General features: G+C 47.3%; 1 protein-coding gene across 1 annotated transcript in view; it reads left to right on the top strand.

The window, feature by feature from the left end:
- PARD6G (par-6 family cell polarity regulator gamma) overlaps positions 1-16,590 on the top strand; it is a 65,336-nt gene that overhangs the window by 16,853 nt on the left and 31,893 nt on the right. The window contains exon 2 of the mRNA XM_081097463.1: positions 8,174-8,396. Within this exon, the coding sequence (XP_080953589.1) occupies positions 8,174-8,396 (223 nt within the window). The remainder of the gene's footprint in view (positions 1-8,173; positions 8,397-16,590) is intronic.

Raw genomic sequence — 16,590 nt, forward strand, 5'->3', positions numbered from 1 at the left:
CCGTTGAATTTTCCTGGCATTCTTATCAAAAGTCAATTGATCGCAAATGTAAGGTTGTTCTTTTCTGGACTCCTGATCCTATTCTATTGATTGTATGTCTATTTTTATGCCAACCCTTCACTGTGAGTTCTGAAATTGAAAAGTGTGCGTCTTCCAACTCTGTTCTTCCAGAATCTTTTAGATTTCTGGGGTCCCTTGCATTTATATTTAAATTTTAGGAATAGGTGGTCAATATCTGCAAAAAAGCAGCAAAATTTTTAATATGGTTGAGTTGAATCTGTGATCACCGTGGGGAGTGTGACCACTGATGTCTCTGCGTGGTTAGCTCGGTTCAGCTGATGATTGGACAGAGAAGTCCGTAAGTGATTTGAGCAGTCAGCCTGTCTGCTGTGGTCAGGGGCTCTGTGCTCGTGTCGGAGCACATCTTCAGCCCTCCGGCACTTCACACCTTTAGCCTGCACGTCCTGATTGCACAGAATTCCAAGGTCAGCCAGATGTGAGGGATTACAGGCTTTTCAGGACTTTCCTGACCTGCACACAGCCCTGTACACGCGGGTGGCCTTCCAGATCTCTAAGAATATATCAAGAGCTTTTCAAAGCTGCCCGTGGACGTCTCATTGCCCAGCATCTCTTTTTTCCCCTCTTTTTTTTTTTTTTATTACAGTAAAGTACACATAACAAAAGTTACGATCTTAACTATTTTTAAGTGTACAGTTCAGTGTTGTTAAATACATTTGCATTGTTGGGCAGCCATCACCACCATCTGTCTCCACACTCTTTCTGACTTATACAGCTGAAACTCTATCCCCGTGAAGCAACAGCTTCCCATTGCCCCTCCTCCGAGCCCCTGGCAGCCACTGTTCCACTCTCTGTCGCTATGATTTTGACGACTCATTAAGTACCTCAAATATAAGTGGGATCATAAAGTTGTAGCATAAGCCTGAATCTCCTTCCTTTTAAGGCTGAATAATATTCCCTTGCATGGATGGACCACACTTTGCTTGTCCAGTCATCTGTCGATGGACAGTTGACTTGCATCTGCATTTTAGCTATTGTGAATAATTAAGCTACATGGTTGTACAAATGGCTTTTTTGAGACCCTACCTTCTGTTTTCCCGGATATATACTCAGAAGTGAAGTTGCCTTGTCAAAGGATAATTCTATTTTTAATTTTTTGAGGAACCTCCATAGTATGTTCTACAGTAGATGTGCCTTTTTACATTCTCATCAACAGTGCAAAAGGGTTCTGATTTCTCCATATGCTCACCAACACTTGCTTTTTGGTGTGTGTGTGTGTGCGTGTGTGCGTGTATTTATAGTTGTCATCCTAAGGGGTGTGAATCCCCAGCATTCCTTTTTATTGTGTTTGTCCAGTTCTTGTTTGCTTCAGCTGGCATCTTACTGCAGGTACTTTCAGAGCGATTCCTATACCCTAAAGTCTTCAAACATCACAGCCCCCCTGAAAGAATTTTGAGAATTACCTCTATACAGATTATAATGTGTTTGCAAGTTGCATCTAATTTTCTCATATTAAATATAGTTACAAAGTATACAGTTTCCAGCATGTTGTAAAAATTTCATTTAAAACATAACTTTTATCATTAAACAATTGCTGCTGATTGTTCTAACAAATGCCCGGAGGAAGGGGCTTTCCCCTGTGAGTAGGGCTCCCTAGGGCGGTCTAGCAGTGACAGCTCTGTGGGTGAGGGGTTTTGGGGGGCAGCAAACCGGTTGTGCCCCCCTAAGGCTGTTAGGCTGCTGGTTTTCAAAGCTGAGGAGACGGAGACAGGAAGTTAAAACCACACAGATTGCTGCTCTGAGATTCAGAATAAACCCTCCTTGGATTGTTGAAAGCCTTTGTTAAACTCCACAATTCTCAAAAAATTTATTTTGACCCTTTTTGCCCATGTTCTGATGGCTTTAGGAGTGGGGCTTTGCAGATTATTACTCCACTGTTCCAGAGGTGCTTTGAGTTGATGTCTTAAAATAGCAAATACGCTGCGCTTCCCAAGCTCTTGGCCATCATCTTGGGTTTCTACCCCCTTTTGTCTCCTTGCTTCTTGACCAAGGAGAAGGGTCTTGCTCTTTGACAAAGAAGCTTATCAGTCACATAGTTTACTAGGTAGCACATGCCTTTTGTAGCAACTGGTATTATTTACTCCAATAGCACTTGCAGGAGCCTCCCCTTCTTAACTACATGAAATGAGATAAGTGGGTAGGTAGGTAGGTAGACTCTTTCTTTTCTAATTACAGTATAATGATCATATTATTATTATTTAATATTTTTAAGGGGAATATAAAGGAATCACATTTACAAGTTGATTCACTTTTATTATTGGCCTCCTTTGTCTTTGAGATGATGTTTTTTAATTTTATGAGAAACGCCCCCCCCCCCCACTTTTACTATTTTGCTGTAGGAAAAATAGTTGGGTTCAGCTATGAAATACAATAAATATCATCAAAATAATAATAGAATGACAGTTTTATTTGTCTGCAAGCTCTGGGAAATAAGGAGTACCTCTGTGAATTTTCTGATAATGAATGAAAAAGTGCTTGATTTTTTTTTTTTAACCAGTTTTCAAAATAATGGATTGGTTCCCGTAGCATCATCCAAAAAGTGAAAAATAAATTTTTGGTAATTATAAACAAATGTATTGATACATATTGCTTGTGTTTAAACCCAAATTATGATCCATATTGGTGATCAAATACACAAATATCCCATCTTGCCCTAACCGGTTTGGCTCAGTGGATAGAGCGTCGGCCTGCAGATTGAAGGGTCCCAGGTTCGATTCCGGTCAAGGGCATGTACCTTGGTTGCGGGCACATCCCCAGTAGGGAGTGTGCAGGAGGCAGCTGATCGATGTTTCTCTCTCATCGATGTTTCTAACTCTCTATTCCTCTCTTTTCCTCTCTGTAAAAAATCAATAAAATATATTTTAAAAAAATCCCATCTTTGGCTCTTGGGAGATTACTCAAGCTAGTTCCTTGAGTCCTTTTGGTTTGACCCTAATAGTCTTCAGGCGACTAGGGTGTCTGTGCCACTGGGCCCTACAGGACACCTGCTACATAAGGCCACTCTGCCAAGACCAGGAGACGTAGCAGATCACAAACACAGGGAAACAACCAAAATGAGGGAAAAAAGAAACCTGTCCCAAATGAAAGAACAGGATACAATTCCAGAAAATGAACTAAATGAAATGGAGGCAAGCAATCTATCAGATGCAGAGTTCAAAACACTGGTTATAAGGGTGCTCAATGAATTTACAGGAAGAATAAGTGAACTCAGTGAGAACTTACACAGAGAGATAGAAACCATAAAAAAGAACCAGTTAGAAATAAAGAATACAGTAACTGACATGAAGAATATATTAGATTGCCCGGCCAGGGTGGCTCAGAGGTTGAGCGTTGACCCATGAACCAAGAGGTTGCCAGTTTGATTCCTGATCAGGACACATGCCCGGGTTGTGGGCTCAATCCCTGGTTGGGGGCGGGGGTGCAGGACGCAGCCTATCGATGCTTTGCTCTCACATCGATGTCTCTCTCTCTCTCTTCCTCTCTCCCTAAAAATCCACAAACAGATATTTTTTAAAAAGACATAGGGTGGCCCTAGCTGGTTTGGCTCAGTGGATAGAGCGTCAGCCTGCAGACTGAAGGGTTCCGGGTTCGATTCCAGTCAAGGACACATGCCTGAGTAGTGGGCTTGATCCCCAGTGGGGGCATGCAGGAGGCAGCCGATCAATGATTTTCTCTCACCATTGATGTTTCTATCTCTCTCTCCCTCTCCCTTCCTCTCTGAAATCAATAAAAAATAAAAAGACATAGTGTGGCTGAATGGATAAGAAAACAAGACCCTTACATATGCTGTCTACAAGAAACCCACTTCAGATCTAAAGACACACAGAGACTGAAAGTAAAGGGATGGAAAACATATTGTATGCAAATATAGACAAAAAAAAGATGGGGTAGCAATACTTTTATATCGGACAAAATAGGCTTTAAAACAGACTAAAAAGAACAACATTTAATATACAATAATCAAGATATGGAAGCAACCTAAGTGTCTATCGATAGATGAAAGAATAAAGAAGCAGTGGAATATATATATATATATATATATATACAATGGAATATTACAAGGCCATAGGAAAGAATGAAACCTTAGCATTTGTGACAACATGATTGGACCTAGAGGGTATTATGCTCAGTGAAATAGGTCAGACAGAGAAAGAAATATACCATGTGATTTCACTTATAACTGGAATCTAAAAAAACAAAATAAAACAAACTCATAGACACAAAGACCATTTTGACAGTTGCCAAATACGGGGGGTTTGGGGGACTGAGTGAAAAAGGTGAAGGGATTAAGGACAAGTTGGCAGTTACAAAATAGTCATGGGGTGTAAAGCACAGCAGAAGGAATAGAGTCTGTAATATTGTAATAACTATGCATGGTGCCAGGTGAGCACCAGACTTATCTGGGGGAATCACTTTTTAAAGTGAATGATTGTCTAACCACGCTGTTCTACACCTGAAACGAATGTAATATTGTGTGTTACCTGCTACTGAAAAATAAAAAATGAAATAAAAGAATGATGAAGATGGTAAATTTTATTATGTGTATTTTGCCACAATAAAAATATTGGAGCCGAAACCGGTTTGGCTCAGTGGATGGAGCGTCGGCCTGTGGACTGAAAGGTCCCGGGTTCGATTCTGGTCAGGGGCATGTGCCTGGGTTGCGGGCACATCCCCAGTGGGAGATGTGCAGGAGGCAGCTGATCGATGTTTCTCTCTCATCGATGTTTCTGACTATCTCTCTCCCTTCCTCTCTGTAAAAGGTCAATAAAATATATATTTTAAAAAATATTGGTAAAAATGCTTTGATCCTATCAAGTTTCACACCTCTTTTTCCAGACTTTGGAGCTCATGCAGCATATGAAGCATGTTCACCATAGAGCCTCATGACCAAACACAAATCAGGCCTGCTTCTGTCAGGGAATCATCTGAATTCATTATCATTTCAAATCAGTATATTGTAGCCCGGCCAGCATGGTTCAGTGGTTGAGCATCAACCTGTGAACCAGAGGTCACAGTTCGATCCCTGGTCAGGGCACATGTGTGGCTTATGCCTTACAGGCTCAATCCCCTGTTGGGGGCATGCAGGAAGCCTCTGATCAGTGATTCTCTCTCATCATTAGTGTTTCTATCTCTCTCTCCCTCTCTCTTATTCTCTGAAATCAATAAAAAATATTTTTTTAAATATATTTTATTGATTTTTCACAGAGAGGAAGGGAGAGAGATAGAGAGCTAGAAACATCGATGAGAGAGAAACATCCATCAGCCGCCTCCCGCACCCCCCCCACTGGGGATGTGCCCGCAACCCAGGTACATGCCCCTGACCAGAATCGAACCTGGGACCCTTCAGTCCGCAGGCCGACGCTCCATCCACTGAGCCAAACTGGTTTTGGCAATAAAAAATATTTTTTATAAAATCAGTATATGGTATAGCTGAAACTAATGTAGTCAATATAAGTTTGTATACCAACTATACTTAAATTCAAAAAAAATTAAACCTTAACATGTTAAAACATATTTTGAGGAAAATTATTAAAAGAACTGAGAAACAAATTGAGGTGCATCTTAGATCAAGTGCCAAATGCACTTAGACTGAAACATTGCAGAATAAGTTATTTAATGGCTGCTGTTTCTCATTACTTAAATTGCAGGATGGGGCATAAATCGAGGAGGCGTGAGAGGAATGAGGGCAGGCCTGAGTCCCTAAGTGAAAATGAGCATGTTGTGCCCAGTTTTGGGGGAATAAGATTTATTTATAGAAGTCAGAAATACTCTTACTAGTCTTATTAGACATGATTAAAGTCATTTTATATATTTAGTGAAAAAAATGAGATAGAAGAATGGTGAAGATGGTGTATACTGATCAAAAACTAATTGCTCAGGAAATTAGCATCCTATATAATAAAGAGCTAATATGCTAATTAGACCAGACAGTAGAACCTTAACATGTGCAGGTCTGTATGGTTGGAGTGGGTTTGCTGTTGACATCATGTCCAGAGGATATGGTGACTTCCAGAACGACCTTCCGGAACGACCAATGGGCGGAGGGTGGGGCGGTGAGGCAGCTGGGGCTGCGAGAGCCAAGCCCCTTGGCACGAATTTTGTGCATCGGACCTCTAGTATATTAGATATATGAGATGGGAAATGATGGTTGATATTGAAGTAAGCATATGTGATGTGATTGACTAACCAAATCTGAAAAAATCACATTAAACCTATGTGGTAGGCTTGATCTCTTCTGTCTTAAGAAGTTTTATAGCCCATATGTGGGCCTGCCAATGGTGTATTCTTAGAATACTAGTAAATATTGAGAAGAAAATTATTGCTTATTTGTAAGTAATGGGGGGGCTTTAGGTTTGCTCTGTTCTGGGCACTGGCCCCAGCCCTCCCCTGGCCCCTTCCAGGCCCTGCTGAGTTCAGAGCCTTTCTTCCCTAACTCAGCCATTGAAGACAGCTTTCCCCAAACCAGTGCTTTGGGTTGTCCCACAGCTGTGTGCCTTGAAGTTTTCTTATTCCTGGGGCAGTGTAGGATGGATGAGGATTTGTTTTCCTTTGCTTTTTAAAGGGAAATGCCTCAGGAGACGGTTCTCCGAGATCTGTGGAAGTTGACGTCTGGAGACTAATTCCCTTAAAACCAGTGGTTTTATGTGTGCGGTCCCAGCAGCATCTGTTTCTCCTGGGAACGTGTAAAAATGCAAATTCTAGAGCTGCCAATTCTAAAGCTTGGGCATCTCGGTGGCCGGTGCCTGCCCAGATTTGAGAAACGTGCAGACCTGTATGGTTGGAGTGGGTTTGCTCTTGACATCATGTCCAGAGGATATGGCGACTGGCTTTTGTGTAAACATTAGGCATTTCATTTTTGTGTATTTTGGAACCAGTATAGTCCGTGTGCAGTTTTATTGAAGAGCACAGAATCTGTCCTGCCTGATGCAGGAAGGTCCCTGTTGCCAAGTGAGGAACAACAGCCAAAACCCTCACTCCAAACAAACAGGCGGTGTCTTTGGGTCCCTGGACAGTTCACCCGGTGGGAGGTGACCTGGGGTCCTCTCCAGGCAGGTGGCCCAGAGCTCTGCAGGCAGCTCTGTGGGTATCTGAGCCAGGCCAGGGCTGGAAGGCCAGGAAAGAGGGGCCTGGGCAATTCCCAGAGCAGGAAGAGTGTTTTTTTAATCTTCACCCGAGGATATGTTTTTTATTGATTTTTCAGGGAGAGAGAGAGAGAAAGAGGGAGAGGGAGAGGGAGAGGGAGAGGGAGAGGGAGAGGGAGAGAGAAGAGGAACATCGATGTCAGAGAGAAATATCGATCAGTTGTCTCCCTATGTGCCCCAACTGGGGTTTGAGCCCACAACCCAGGTATGTGCCCTGACTTGGATTCAAACCCACAACCTTTTGGTGTAGGGGTTGATACTCCAACCAATTGAGCCACCTGGCCAGGGCAGGGCCTTTTTTTTTTTTTTTTTTGAAGAGAGACCTGCTCCGTCTCTGTGGCCAGTTCCAGAGCCTACGCTCTCTGTCTCCCCAGATTTGTGAATCGTCATTTTTACCAGGCCCCCCACCTCTCCCTCCCTCCCTCCCTCCCTCCCTCCCTCCTTCCCTCCCTTCCTTCCTTCTTCTTTCCTATTTTGCTTCCACTTCTGATCCTTTTGAAGTACAGCTACTTGTTTTTGTTTTTTAAATGCAAATTATATTAAATCCTTGCTTAAAATTAAAATTGTTCCAGGACTTCCTGTGTCCGTAGGGAAAAGCCCCGAAGTGTCAGCTGCACTTGCCGCCCCTGCCTCCGAGTGTCTGAGCTGCTCAGGGCCATGCTGGTGTGGTCGCGGGCCTCAGACCCCATGAGGAATGAAATAGGCGTTTTATTCCATCAGCTGTGCTTACAGTTAATTTTGATACTGCTTTCCCCGCACAGCCTGAGCATGGCGCCTGTCCCGCTCTCAGGACTTGTTGAGCCAGCTGTTCCCTCGTGGGCTCACGTGAGCTCTCTGAGGACAGGCGCCCCGATTGCCACTGTGTCCCAGGCCTTGTAGAAGCTCAGTAAACACTTATTAATCTTTGGTGCCCTTTCCCTGTTGCTCATTTACGCCCGTATCTTGCATTGTAGTTTGGGGCTGAGTTCCGAAGGTTCTCCTTAGACCGCCAAAAGCCTGGGAAGTTTGAGGATTTCTACCAGCTGGTTGTGCACACGCACCACATCGCCAACACCGAAGTGACCATCGGCTACGCAGACGTGCACGGCGACCTGCTGCCCATCAACAACGATGACAACTTCTGCAAGGCGGTCTCGAGCGCAAACCCCCTGCTCAGGGTCTTCATCCAGAAACGAGGTACGGCTTCCCTGGCTCGGCACTCATCTCAGCGCTGAGCACAGCCCTCCGTTTTGTCTGTCATGACAGAGCCTGAGGTTTTGTTTTCTCGCCGGTGGTAAGAGACGAAAGGAATTAACATTTGTTTGGTCAACATTACTTTATTAGAAAGGCTTAAAAATATCTAAACAGTATTTTCCACTGTAGTGTTGACTTCTGATTTTTAAATACTGAGGAAAAAAAGTAATATTGATGCTTTCAGTATTTTAACTGGAAGCAAGTTAATTCAGTAACGAAAAGGCCTTAGTCAGTAACCCAAGAATGAAACTTAAGGTTGCCAGTATGGTTTCCACTGTGTTTTTGGGGTTGGAAGAAGACGTTAGTTTTAAATTGTTACTTTGGTTAACTTGAGCTCTGAAGACCTAGTTTTGCTGTGACAACATCAGAGCCACATATTTGATTTGTTTTCTCTTAGCTAAGTTTGGGAGAACGTTAACATTTCTAAATTATATACCTTTGAACAACATGGGGGTTAGGGGTGCCAACCACCTTGCACTCAAAAATCCACGTATAACTTTTGACTCCATAGAGTGCTGCTGTCTCTGGGCACTTACAGGGGATCCATTCCAGGACCCCTGCTGGTACCAGAATCCGGGGATGCTCAAGTCCCCTCTATAGGACAGCCTAGATCAATGAATACGGTCAGCCCCCTGCATCCTCGAACTCCTAGCCACAGATCAGAATCAGAGCAGGTGTTTATTGAAGGCCGTCCACGTGTAAGTGGACCCACAAAGGTTGTTCAAGGGTCAACCGTACTGACGGAAAGAACCCCCTGAGGTGACACTTGATTTTCGGGAAATGGAAAAATGGCGTTTTATGGTTGACTTGGTCATGACTGTCCCCCTTCTCCGAGAGCACCTTCTGTCACATGTGAGCACTGGGTGCCCTTAAAGAACAGAGGCCTCGGGAAGACCTGCAGCCCATGTGTGTGCTGCTGTGACTTTGATCTTAGCAGGAGGGGACGGGTCCTGGTCTCTGGATGGGGGCAGAGCCTAAGCACCCACTAAAGTAGCAGCCACAGCCACGAGTGCTGCGGGGAGGCCCTCGGGGCCACGGGGCCTGGGGCTCAGTGTGGCAGGTGCTACTCTCTCGCGCAGGTTGTCCTGAGGTGAGCGGCAGCATGTGCACAGTCAGAGCACACTGGCCGGTGGTCCGTGCTCCGGGAATGAGCTGTCACATCCTGTTTGTAGTGACGGAGGGAATGCATGTGGAGAGGGAGCACCAGGAGACCGCTGACCTCACTCTGGACTTTTTTCTGGCACAAGATCAGAAAGCTCTGCCTCTGCGTCCCAGACGTCAACACAGCTGTCACTTCCTCAGGTGGCCTGGGGGAGTGGCTGAGGCGTAGGACCCTCTTCTGCCTCTGCAGGCCCTGGCTTTGCTGTGGCTGCTGCATCCTCCCTGCCCCTGCGGCCCCCACCACACATCACGTGGGCAGGTGTTCGTGCCCCCCTCTCAGGAGGGCCTGGTCCCAAACGCTCTACCTAAGGTGCCCGCCTGCCCATCAGCTCTCTCTGCTGTGGTTGCTCGCAGCTCTCAGGGCTGGCTTGTCCCACAGCTCTGCCCACACAGGTCGTGCTGTCGGCTCACTGGTGTGGGAGGTGAGCAGTGGGTGTGAGGCGCCACATGGACTGCAGGGGACGCGGGCTTTGTCATCTGTGGGAAGGGAACGCGTCTCTGTACCACTGCGTGTGGGCTGGGCTTGGAGCAGGACAGAGGCACTGTCTGCCCTTTACGAGGCCGGCCCTCATGACACCTGGCACCCTCGCTCCTGATTCCCCGACGCTGAGACACGGGAAGCTCCGGGTCTGTGTGTGCAGGTGGGGTTGCGTTAACTTCCAGGCTTTTCCTCTCCGCAGGGCCGAGGTCTTGCATCCTGTCTTCATTATTTACTTTTCCTCCTTCCTGTGGCAGCAGAGAAATAGCCTAGAGATGAACGAGCTGGCTTACGTTACGGTTCCGATCCCTCTTATTCTCAGCCTGAGCCTGTCACCTGCAGCCCCTGCCTTTCTCTGTCATGTGGCAGCAGGAGCTCGGAGCACCTGAGACTGCCCCTCCAGCACCTGCTCCCGGGCTGTGACCAGCGAGCCCTCCTGTCCTCAGCCGAGGCACCCACCTCAGGGTGTTTCCCGGCTGACTCAGCAAGACGGAAAGTGTCACAGCCGTCGGTGTCCCTGCACGGGATCGGCCGGACCCGCCCATAGAAGTCGCAGACGTGTTCATAGCATGTTAGTTGTAGCCAGATATCTTGAATATCATTGATAGTCAGTCATTATTTTAAAACAGTGGTACAGATGGTTATTTAATGTGTTAGTGAGAAATCACATACAGTCAGCCCTCCATGTCTGTGGGTTCCACCTCCATGGGTTCAACCAGCTACAGATCGGAAATATTTGGGGGGAAATGTTTTGTTTTTTGCTGATGTGCTACACAGCGAGGCCTCCTACAATGGTTGTATCTATACTAAACATGTGCAGACTTTCCCTTGTCATTCCCTAAACAATACAGCATGATATAGCATTTAAATTATTTATATAGCATTTAAATTGGGTTAGGTATTATAAGTAATCTAGAGGTGATTTAAAGTGTATGGGAGGATGTCCGTAGGATATATGCAAACACTAAACCATTTTATATAAGGGACTTGAGTATCCATGGATTTTTATATCGGGAGGGGGGTGGAATCCTGGACCAATTCCCTTATGGATATTGTATACATATTGCTTTAATATTTTGATAGTTGTCTTCAAACTGGTCATTTCCTCTGTAATCCCATGTATTTTACTTTATGCCTTTAAAAATGCTACCCCAAGAAGGCATTCCCAAGCACTATGAGATGGCTGAGGGTTCTGGGCACTGGGGCAAGGACCCTGTTGCAGTCAGCATTTGGGAGCTCAGACAACAGGCAGTCAGGGGACTTTTCCTGCGGATGCTGGGTGGTGTTTTTGCCCGAGGGGCAGAGGGCCACCCTTTGGCTTCACTTCTACAGGCTCTTCTGCATTTACTAGACTTCTGAGCCCTCTGTCCAGGCTGGGCTACTGTTAAAAGCTGTGGGGTTTTCCCTGGGTTAAATAACAGATGTTATTATGCCTTTCATTTTCATGCTTTGCCCACTTTAGTAAGAGAATAAAGCAGTCAGAGGCAGCATCGGGAGTCCTGTTTGCATATTTGGTCGACAGACCCAGCCAGTGTCAGGGAAGCTCGTCTCTTTGTGCCCTGTGGACGCCTGTCCTTCCCGAGGAAGCTGGCCCAGCCAGAGAGAACGCAGGACAAGACCAGCAGAGATGCTTGGAGTGTCTCTTTCTAATTTTAGCAGAATAAACAGGAAGTGCAAATACCCATCGAATAATTACTTCAACTACCCTGTGCCTGTACTCTTGTTATTTAAAAGATAGGCCTCTTTACCTCTCGGGCCCCAACCCAGGAGTAGAGGTGGAATCCTAATTGAATTTCATTTGCTCTCTGTCCCTGGGGTACCACTGCCCGGGCATCAAGAGGAGGTTGATGAAGTCTTCATTATACTACAAGGCTTTCGGAACAATTAGAGTGCTCTGAACTGTTTACTTTTAAACTAGCCTAAATATAGCACACTTGCTTGTGTCTGTTAACTGTTCTCTGGCAATTCTTTGGGTTTCTCGAATGAGGAAGACACAGTTATAAACTTTTTGATTTATCAGAAGTTGAATGATTGGGAGCTGAGGCAAGGGTGTGTGTCTGTTTGCTTGTGATTCCACTTAAGCGAGTTGCCAGAAAAAGTAATTCAGGCGTGTTCTTCCAAGTAAAATGTATAGAATTATTGAGAATTTGTTTTAGACATTGGCAGAATCTTGTTACCAGGCATGTGAATCCTGATGATGATGGCTTTTCTTGGATTCTGTATTAGAAGTAGCTGGAGATGTGTTTGGTTTTAAGTTGGAGGCTCGCTGTGTAGCAGGAATTAAAGCTGCCACCACTGAATTTCTGTATCCCCACCCCGTTTCATTCTTCCTCAGACGCGGCCCAGGCTGTCAAGGCTCTTTGAGTTGTGAGTAAAGGTGTAGGTTTGCTGGATTGGGCTCCTCATGTCCCTACACCCTGGAATCTGGAGCTTTTTCGTGAGACACGTCTGCTTCTTTAATTGTCACTGTGTCTTGGAAGTTTGAGTATTTGAAGAATTTCTTTCCCCCCCTTTTTTTTTTTAAATTGAAAAAAGGGCAAAACCTCTCCCACTGCCTCCCGTGGGAACATGCAGAAAACAAAATGCCTGACCCAGCGCCCCCTTCCCCCAGGAGTGGGAGTGACGGGGAGAGAATGTGCTGATGCAGCTCGTGAAAAGGAAAACGAAGCCAGCCGCCCACTGGCCACAGAGCCCAGGCCCTGTCCTGCGGGCCGGCCGGCAGGCTCTGACCAGGGCAGTCCACCTGGGTCTGGGCGCTGCCTCTTCCCCTCCATCAGAGTTTACACAGAGGAATTGGATTCTACTTTTTTCTTATTTTCTAGTCATATGTCCTTTTACACAGTCAAGCCCAGAGTATAATTTATAATCTGGATTCATGCATTTAAAAAACTTAACATCATAAATGGCCATGTCCTCTGTCATTAAGCTATTTGTAAAACTGTTTGTTTTTAAAAGTCTTTTCTGTTTCTAACATCTTCATAAAAGAAAACTCAAACAGCGTGGAAGCAACACTGCCTTGAGGTGATCACTGTGTCCGTTTTGGTGAGCCCCTCCGGACCTGTGGTGCGGACAGTCCGTGGGGCCTCGTGGTACATAAACGGGGTCATAATATGTGTCCTGTAGAGATTATTTTAACCTAAAATTATATTTTTGACTTTCTGTACATATATGTAGATATATATGATCCTTTTTTTTTTTTTAATCCTCACCCAAGGATATTTTTGCCATTGATTTCTAGAGAGAGTGAAAGGGAAGGAGGCGAGAGAGATGGGAGGGAGGAAGACATTGATTGGTTGCCTCCTGCACGCACCCCTACCTGGGCTGGGGAACTTGCAACCGAGGTATGTGTCCTTGACCGGGAATTGAACCAGCCACCCTTTGGTCTGCAGGCTGATGCTCTAACGACTGAGCAACCGGCCAGGGCTATATGATCCTTTTCATGGACATATCAGTTGTATGGATGTAACAAAATTTAACCAATTCTTTATTAATTTATATTTCAACTGTTCCAATTTTTCGTTATTATAAACTGTGTTGTACATGTTTAGATACTGTCAGGATAGGTCAGCGGAGCACCTGCGGGCAGGTGGCGGTGAGTCTGCTGGGGACAAGGGGGAGGTTTAAGCTGAGGCTTAAACTGCTCAGTGTCTCCTGCAGTAGGCGTGCAGTTTGGGAGGCGGGACCTGCTGAGTGTGGAGAGCATGGAGTTAGAACCTGGTGTGATGTTTTATTAAATGTCGCTGAAGGGTGGCAGGGCGAGAAGTGCCCGCCCCTCTGGGCTTTGGGGAACACGGGGTTAAATGTGAGCTTTGTGGCCCTCCTGGGGGTTGGTTGGCCACAGATGTCAGCACAGAGGTGTTGGCCTCTGGCACCTTCCAAAAGGCCAGTCCTTCCTTCATTGCCCTTTCACCTGGGCGATGGTGCCCGGTCAGCCAGCCAGCCCTAACTTTGCACCACAACCTACAGAGCCCCCAGTGAACACGCAGCTCCTGGGCCGTCACCACAATGGTCCCTCCTGAGAAACAGTGGACTCCGTGGCCCGTTCGTGTAGACTAGTTTGTTGTGTAAGGGATGTTACCTGCACCAGTTTGGAGTCCAGAGATATAAAAATTTCCACCGTGACCTCTTCTTTTCCAGCAGCGTAAGCAAGATTGGGATTTCCTCTTGCACCGTGGTGTGTCTTCCTGTTTTTTCCCCTGTATCTCTGTCCTTTCCATCTCTCCTGTGGGAAAGTGACTCAGCACCCAGGCTCCACCTGCACCCGGTTCTCGTAAACACCGAGGTACTTTGTGGTCTTGAGCAGATGCAGACAGGGCACCGGGTGGGACCGACAGTGGAGTTTGCAGCTATTTATGCCTCAGCTGCTTGCTGGGGGGTGGTGTGAGTGCAGGGGATGCCCCCGTGGTCCTGCCCAGCACAGCGCAGCCCCCACAGAGCCACGGAGTGCAGGCGACCAGGTTGGGAGTGCTTTACCCTGTAAAAGGAGAGTGTTCAGACCACATATATTAACTAATATATAACTAGTTTTTTATTGTGGCAAAGCACCTGTAACATAAAATTTACCACTTTAACCATTTTTAACTGAGTTCATTCACATGGTTGGGCAACCACTATCTATCGCCTGAACTTTTTCATTCCTCCCCACCCCCCGAAACTGTAGCAGTAAAACAGTATATGTTTTGCTGAGTTACCGTCGAACTCCAAGAAGTGGCTCTGTACCTGTAAGGATAAATTCCTATAAAATGTCCATGGCACACTCACCACGGCTACAGTCTGGTTAAAGGTTGCAAATCACTTCGGAAATAATTTTCACTTGTGGATGGAGTCATCACATCCCTGTAGAGACTCCAGGCTTTCCCCACCCACCTGGGTGCTCAGACCTGTTCCTCCCACGCTGACCCTGTGCCTTGGACTTTGCATGGCAGGTGGTGAGTCTCAAGTTAAATGACCAGGAAGAAGCCCCTGCCAGCTCCCCTGGACATGCCAGGGCACCAACAGTGACTTGGAGGGGTGGGAACCCTAACCTGGCCCCCACCTGCGTGGGCCTCTCTGAGCTGTGGATCTCGAGATGCTGGTGCTTGACTGTGTGTGTGTTGCGGGTGGGAGACCCTGACAATCCCAGGACACAGCCACAAAGACACTGCAGGTCCGCCCCCTCCAAACATTTCCATTTTGTCTCCCAAAGCCAGGTGGGGGCTTCTGGTGACAGCCCGCTCCCACAGTTCCTCCCTGCAGCTGTTAAGCTCAAGAGATTCTCTGCTGACAGAGATAAGAGCGAGAAAATGGGGAGGCTTGGGGCTGGCGACCCTCCTTGCCCAAGGTGACGAGCTGGTCCCCACTCCTGAACTGCTTGTCTTGGAGTTGGTGAACCCAGCATGGCACATCCTTCGGTGTCCTGACAACCAGCCCCACAGCCTTGGGAGCTGGCTCTCCGCGCTGTCAGGTCTGCCCTCCCTGGCCTTGGCTCACCATGGCGTGGGCTGCAGTTGGGGCGGATGGTTGGTTGCGGCCTCTTCTGGGCTCCTATGCAGATGGGCCCCAAGTGGCCCCTGCCCACCCCCCATGTGACCTCAGTGGGGCGCTCAGCTTCAGAGACCACCAAAAAAGTGTGGAGATGCTGCCAGCCTTTCGGGAGCACATGCTGAGCTGGGGTGTAGAGCCCTGCGTCACCCAGGGGTGCCTTTTGGGGTAATGAAAATCTGTGAAGTAGGCAGCAGATGCACCAGGAGCTGTGGAATTGTGCACATTCACGCATGCACTCAGTGGCAGGTAAGCCAGGTACCACACGATGTCTCAGTCCAGCTGTCCTAGAACCTGGCCTTGAAGCTGGTGCTCTGCTCCTTCTCTGGAAGGAGGGTCTCGTCTAACAGAGATGACTGTGGGGACCCCGTGAAGCAGTGTCCCTCAGGGTCTTCAGGGTCTACTGAGTGGGGGACACAGGCCCGGGCTCCACCCCAGTCACTGTGGGAGCTTCTCCCAGCCTCTGTGCTCAGGACCAGCAGGCACAGTGATGGACAGCTGACGTGGGCAGCATCTTGGGAGGCTCAGAGGAGCACAGACGTTGGCCCGTTGGCACTTAGTCCTACCCAGCGACCCTCTGCTTAGGAAGGGCCTGCCACTGTGTTTGCGCTGGACTTGGCTGATGGGGCAGCTGAGGGAGGCAGGGCCCTTGGCTGAGTTGGAAAGGGCTGAGGACCTGGCTGGCACCCCGGGGTGGGGCTCCTTCGGTCTCCTTTGTGAGGGAAGAGGACGGTTGGCGTGGTGCACTGGCCAAGCCAGGGCCGCCGACTGCCACCCTGCGAGTTGCTGGAGGGTCTGCTCTAAGTAGGGGCTTTCCTGCCAGCAGTTATTTTCGGCTGTTTGATTACAGTTGTCCTCTCGGGTCACCACTGTAGCGTCCTGTAAATACAGGCTGAGCGAGTCACAGCCCCGGGCTGCGGAGTCGGCTGGGACGCGGACACATGGACGGCCACGCTCTTCCTGGATGTAACGGGGGTT

The sequence above is a fragment of the Myotis nattereri genome (genome assembly GCF_964212035.1).
Source record: "Myotis nattereri genome assembly, chromosome: 8".
Classification (NCBI taxonomy): Eukaryota; Metazoa; Chordata; class Mammalia; order Chiroptera; family Vespertilionidae; genus Myotis; species Myotis nattereri.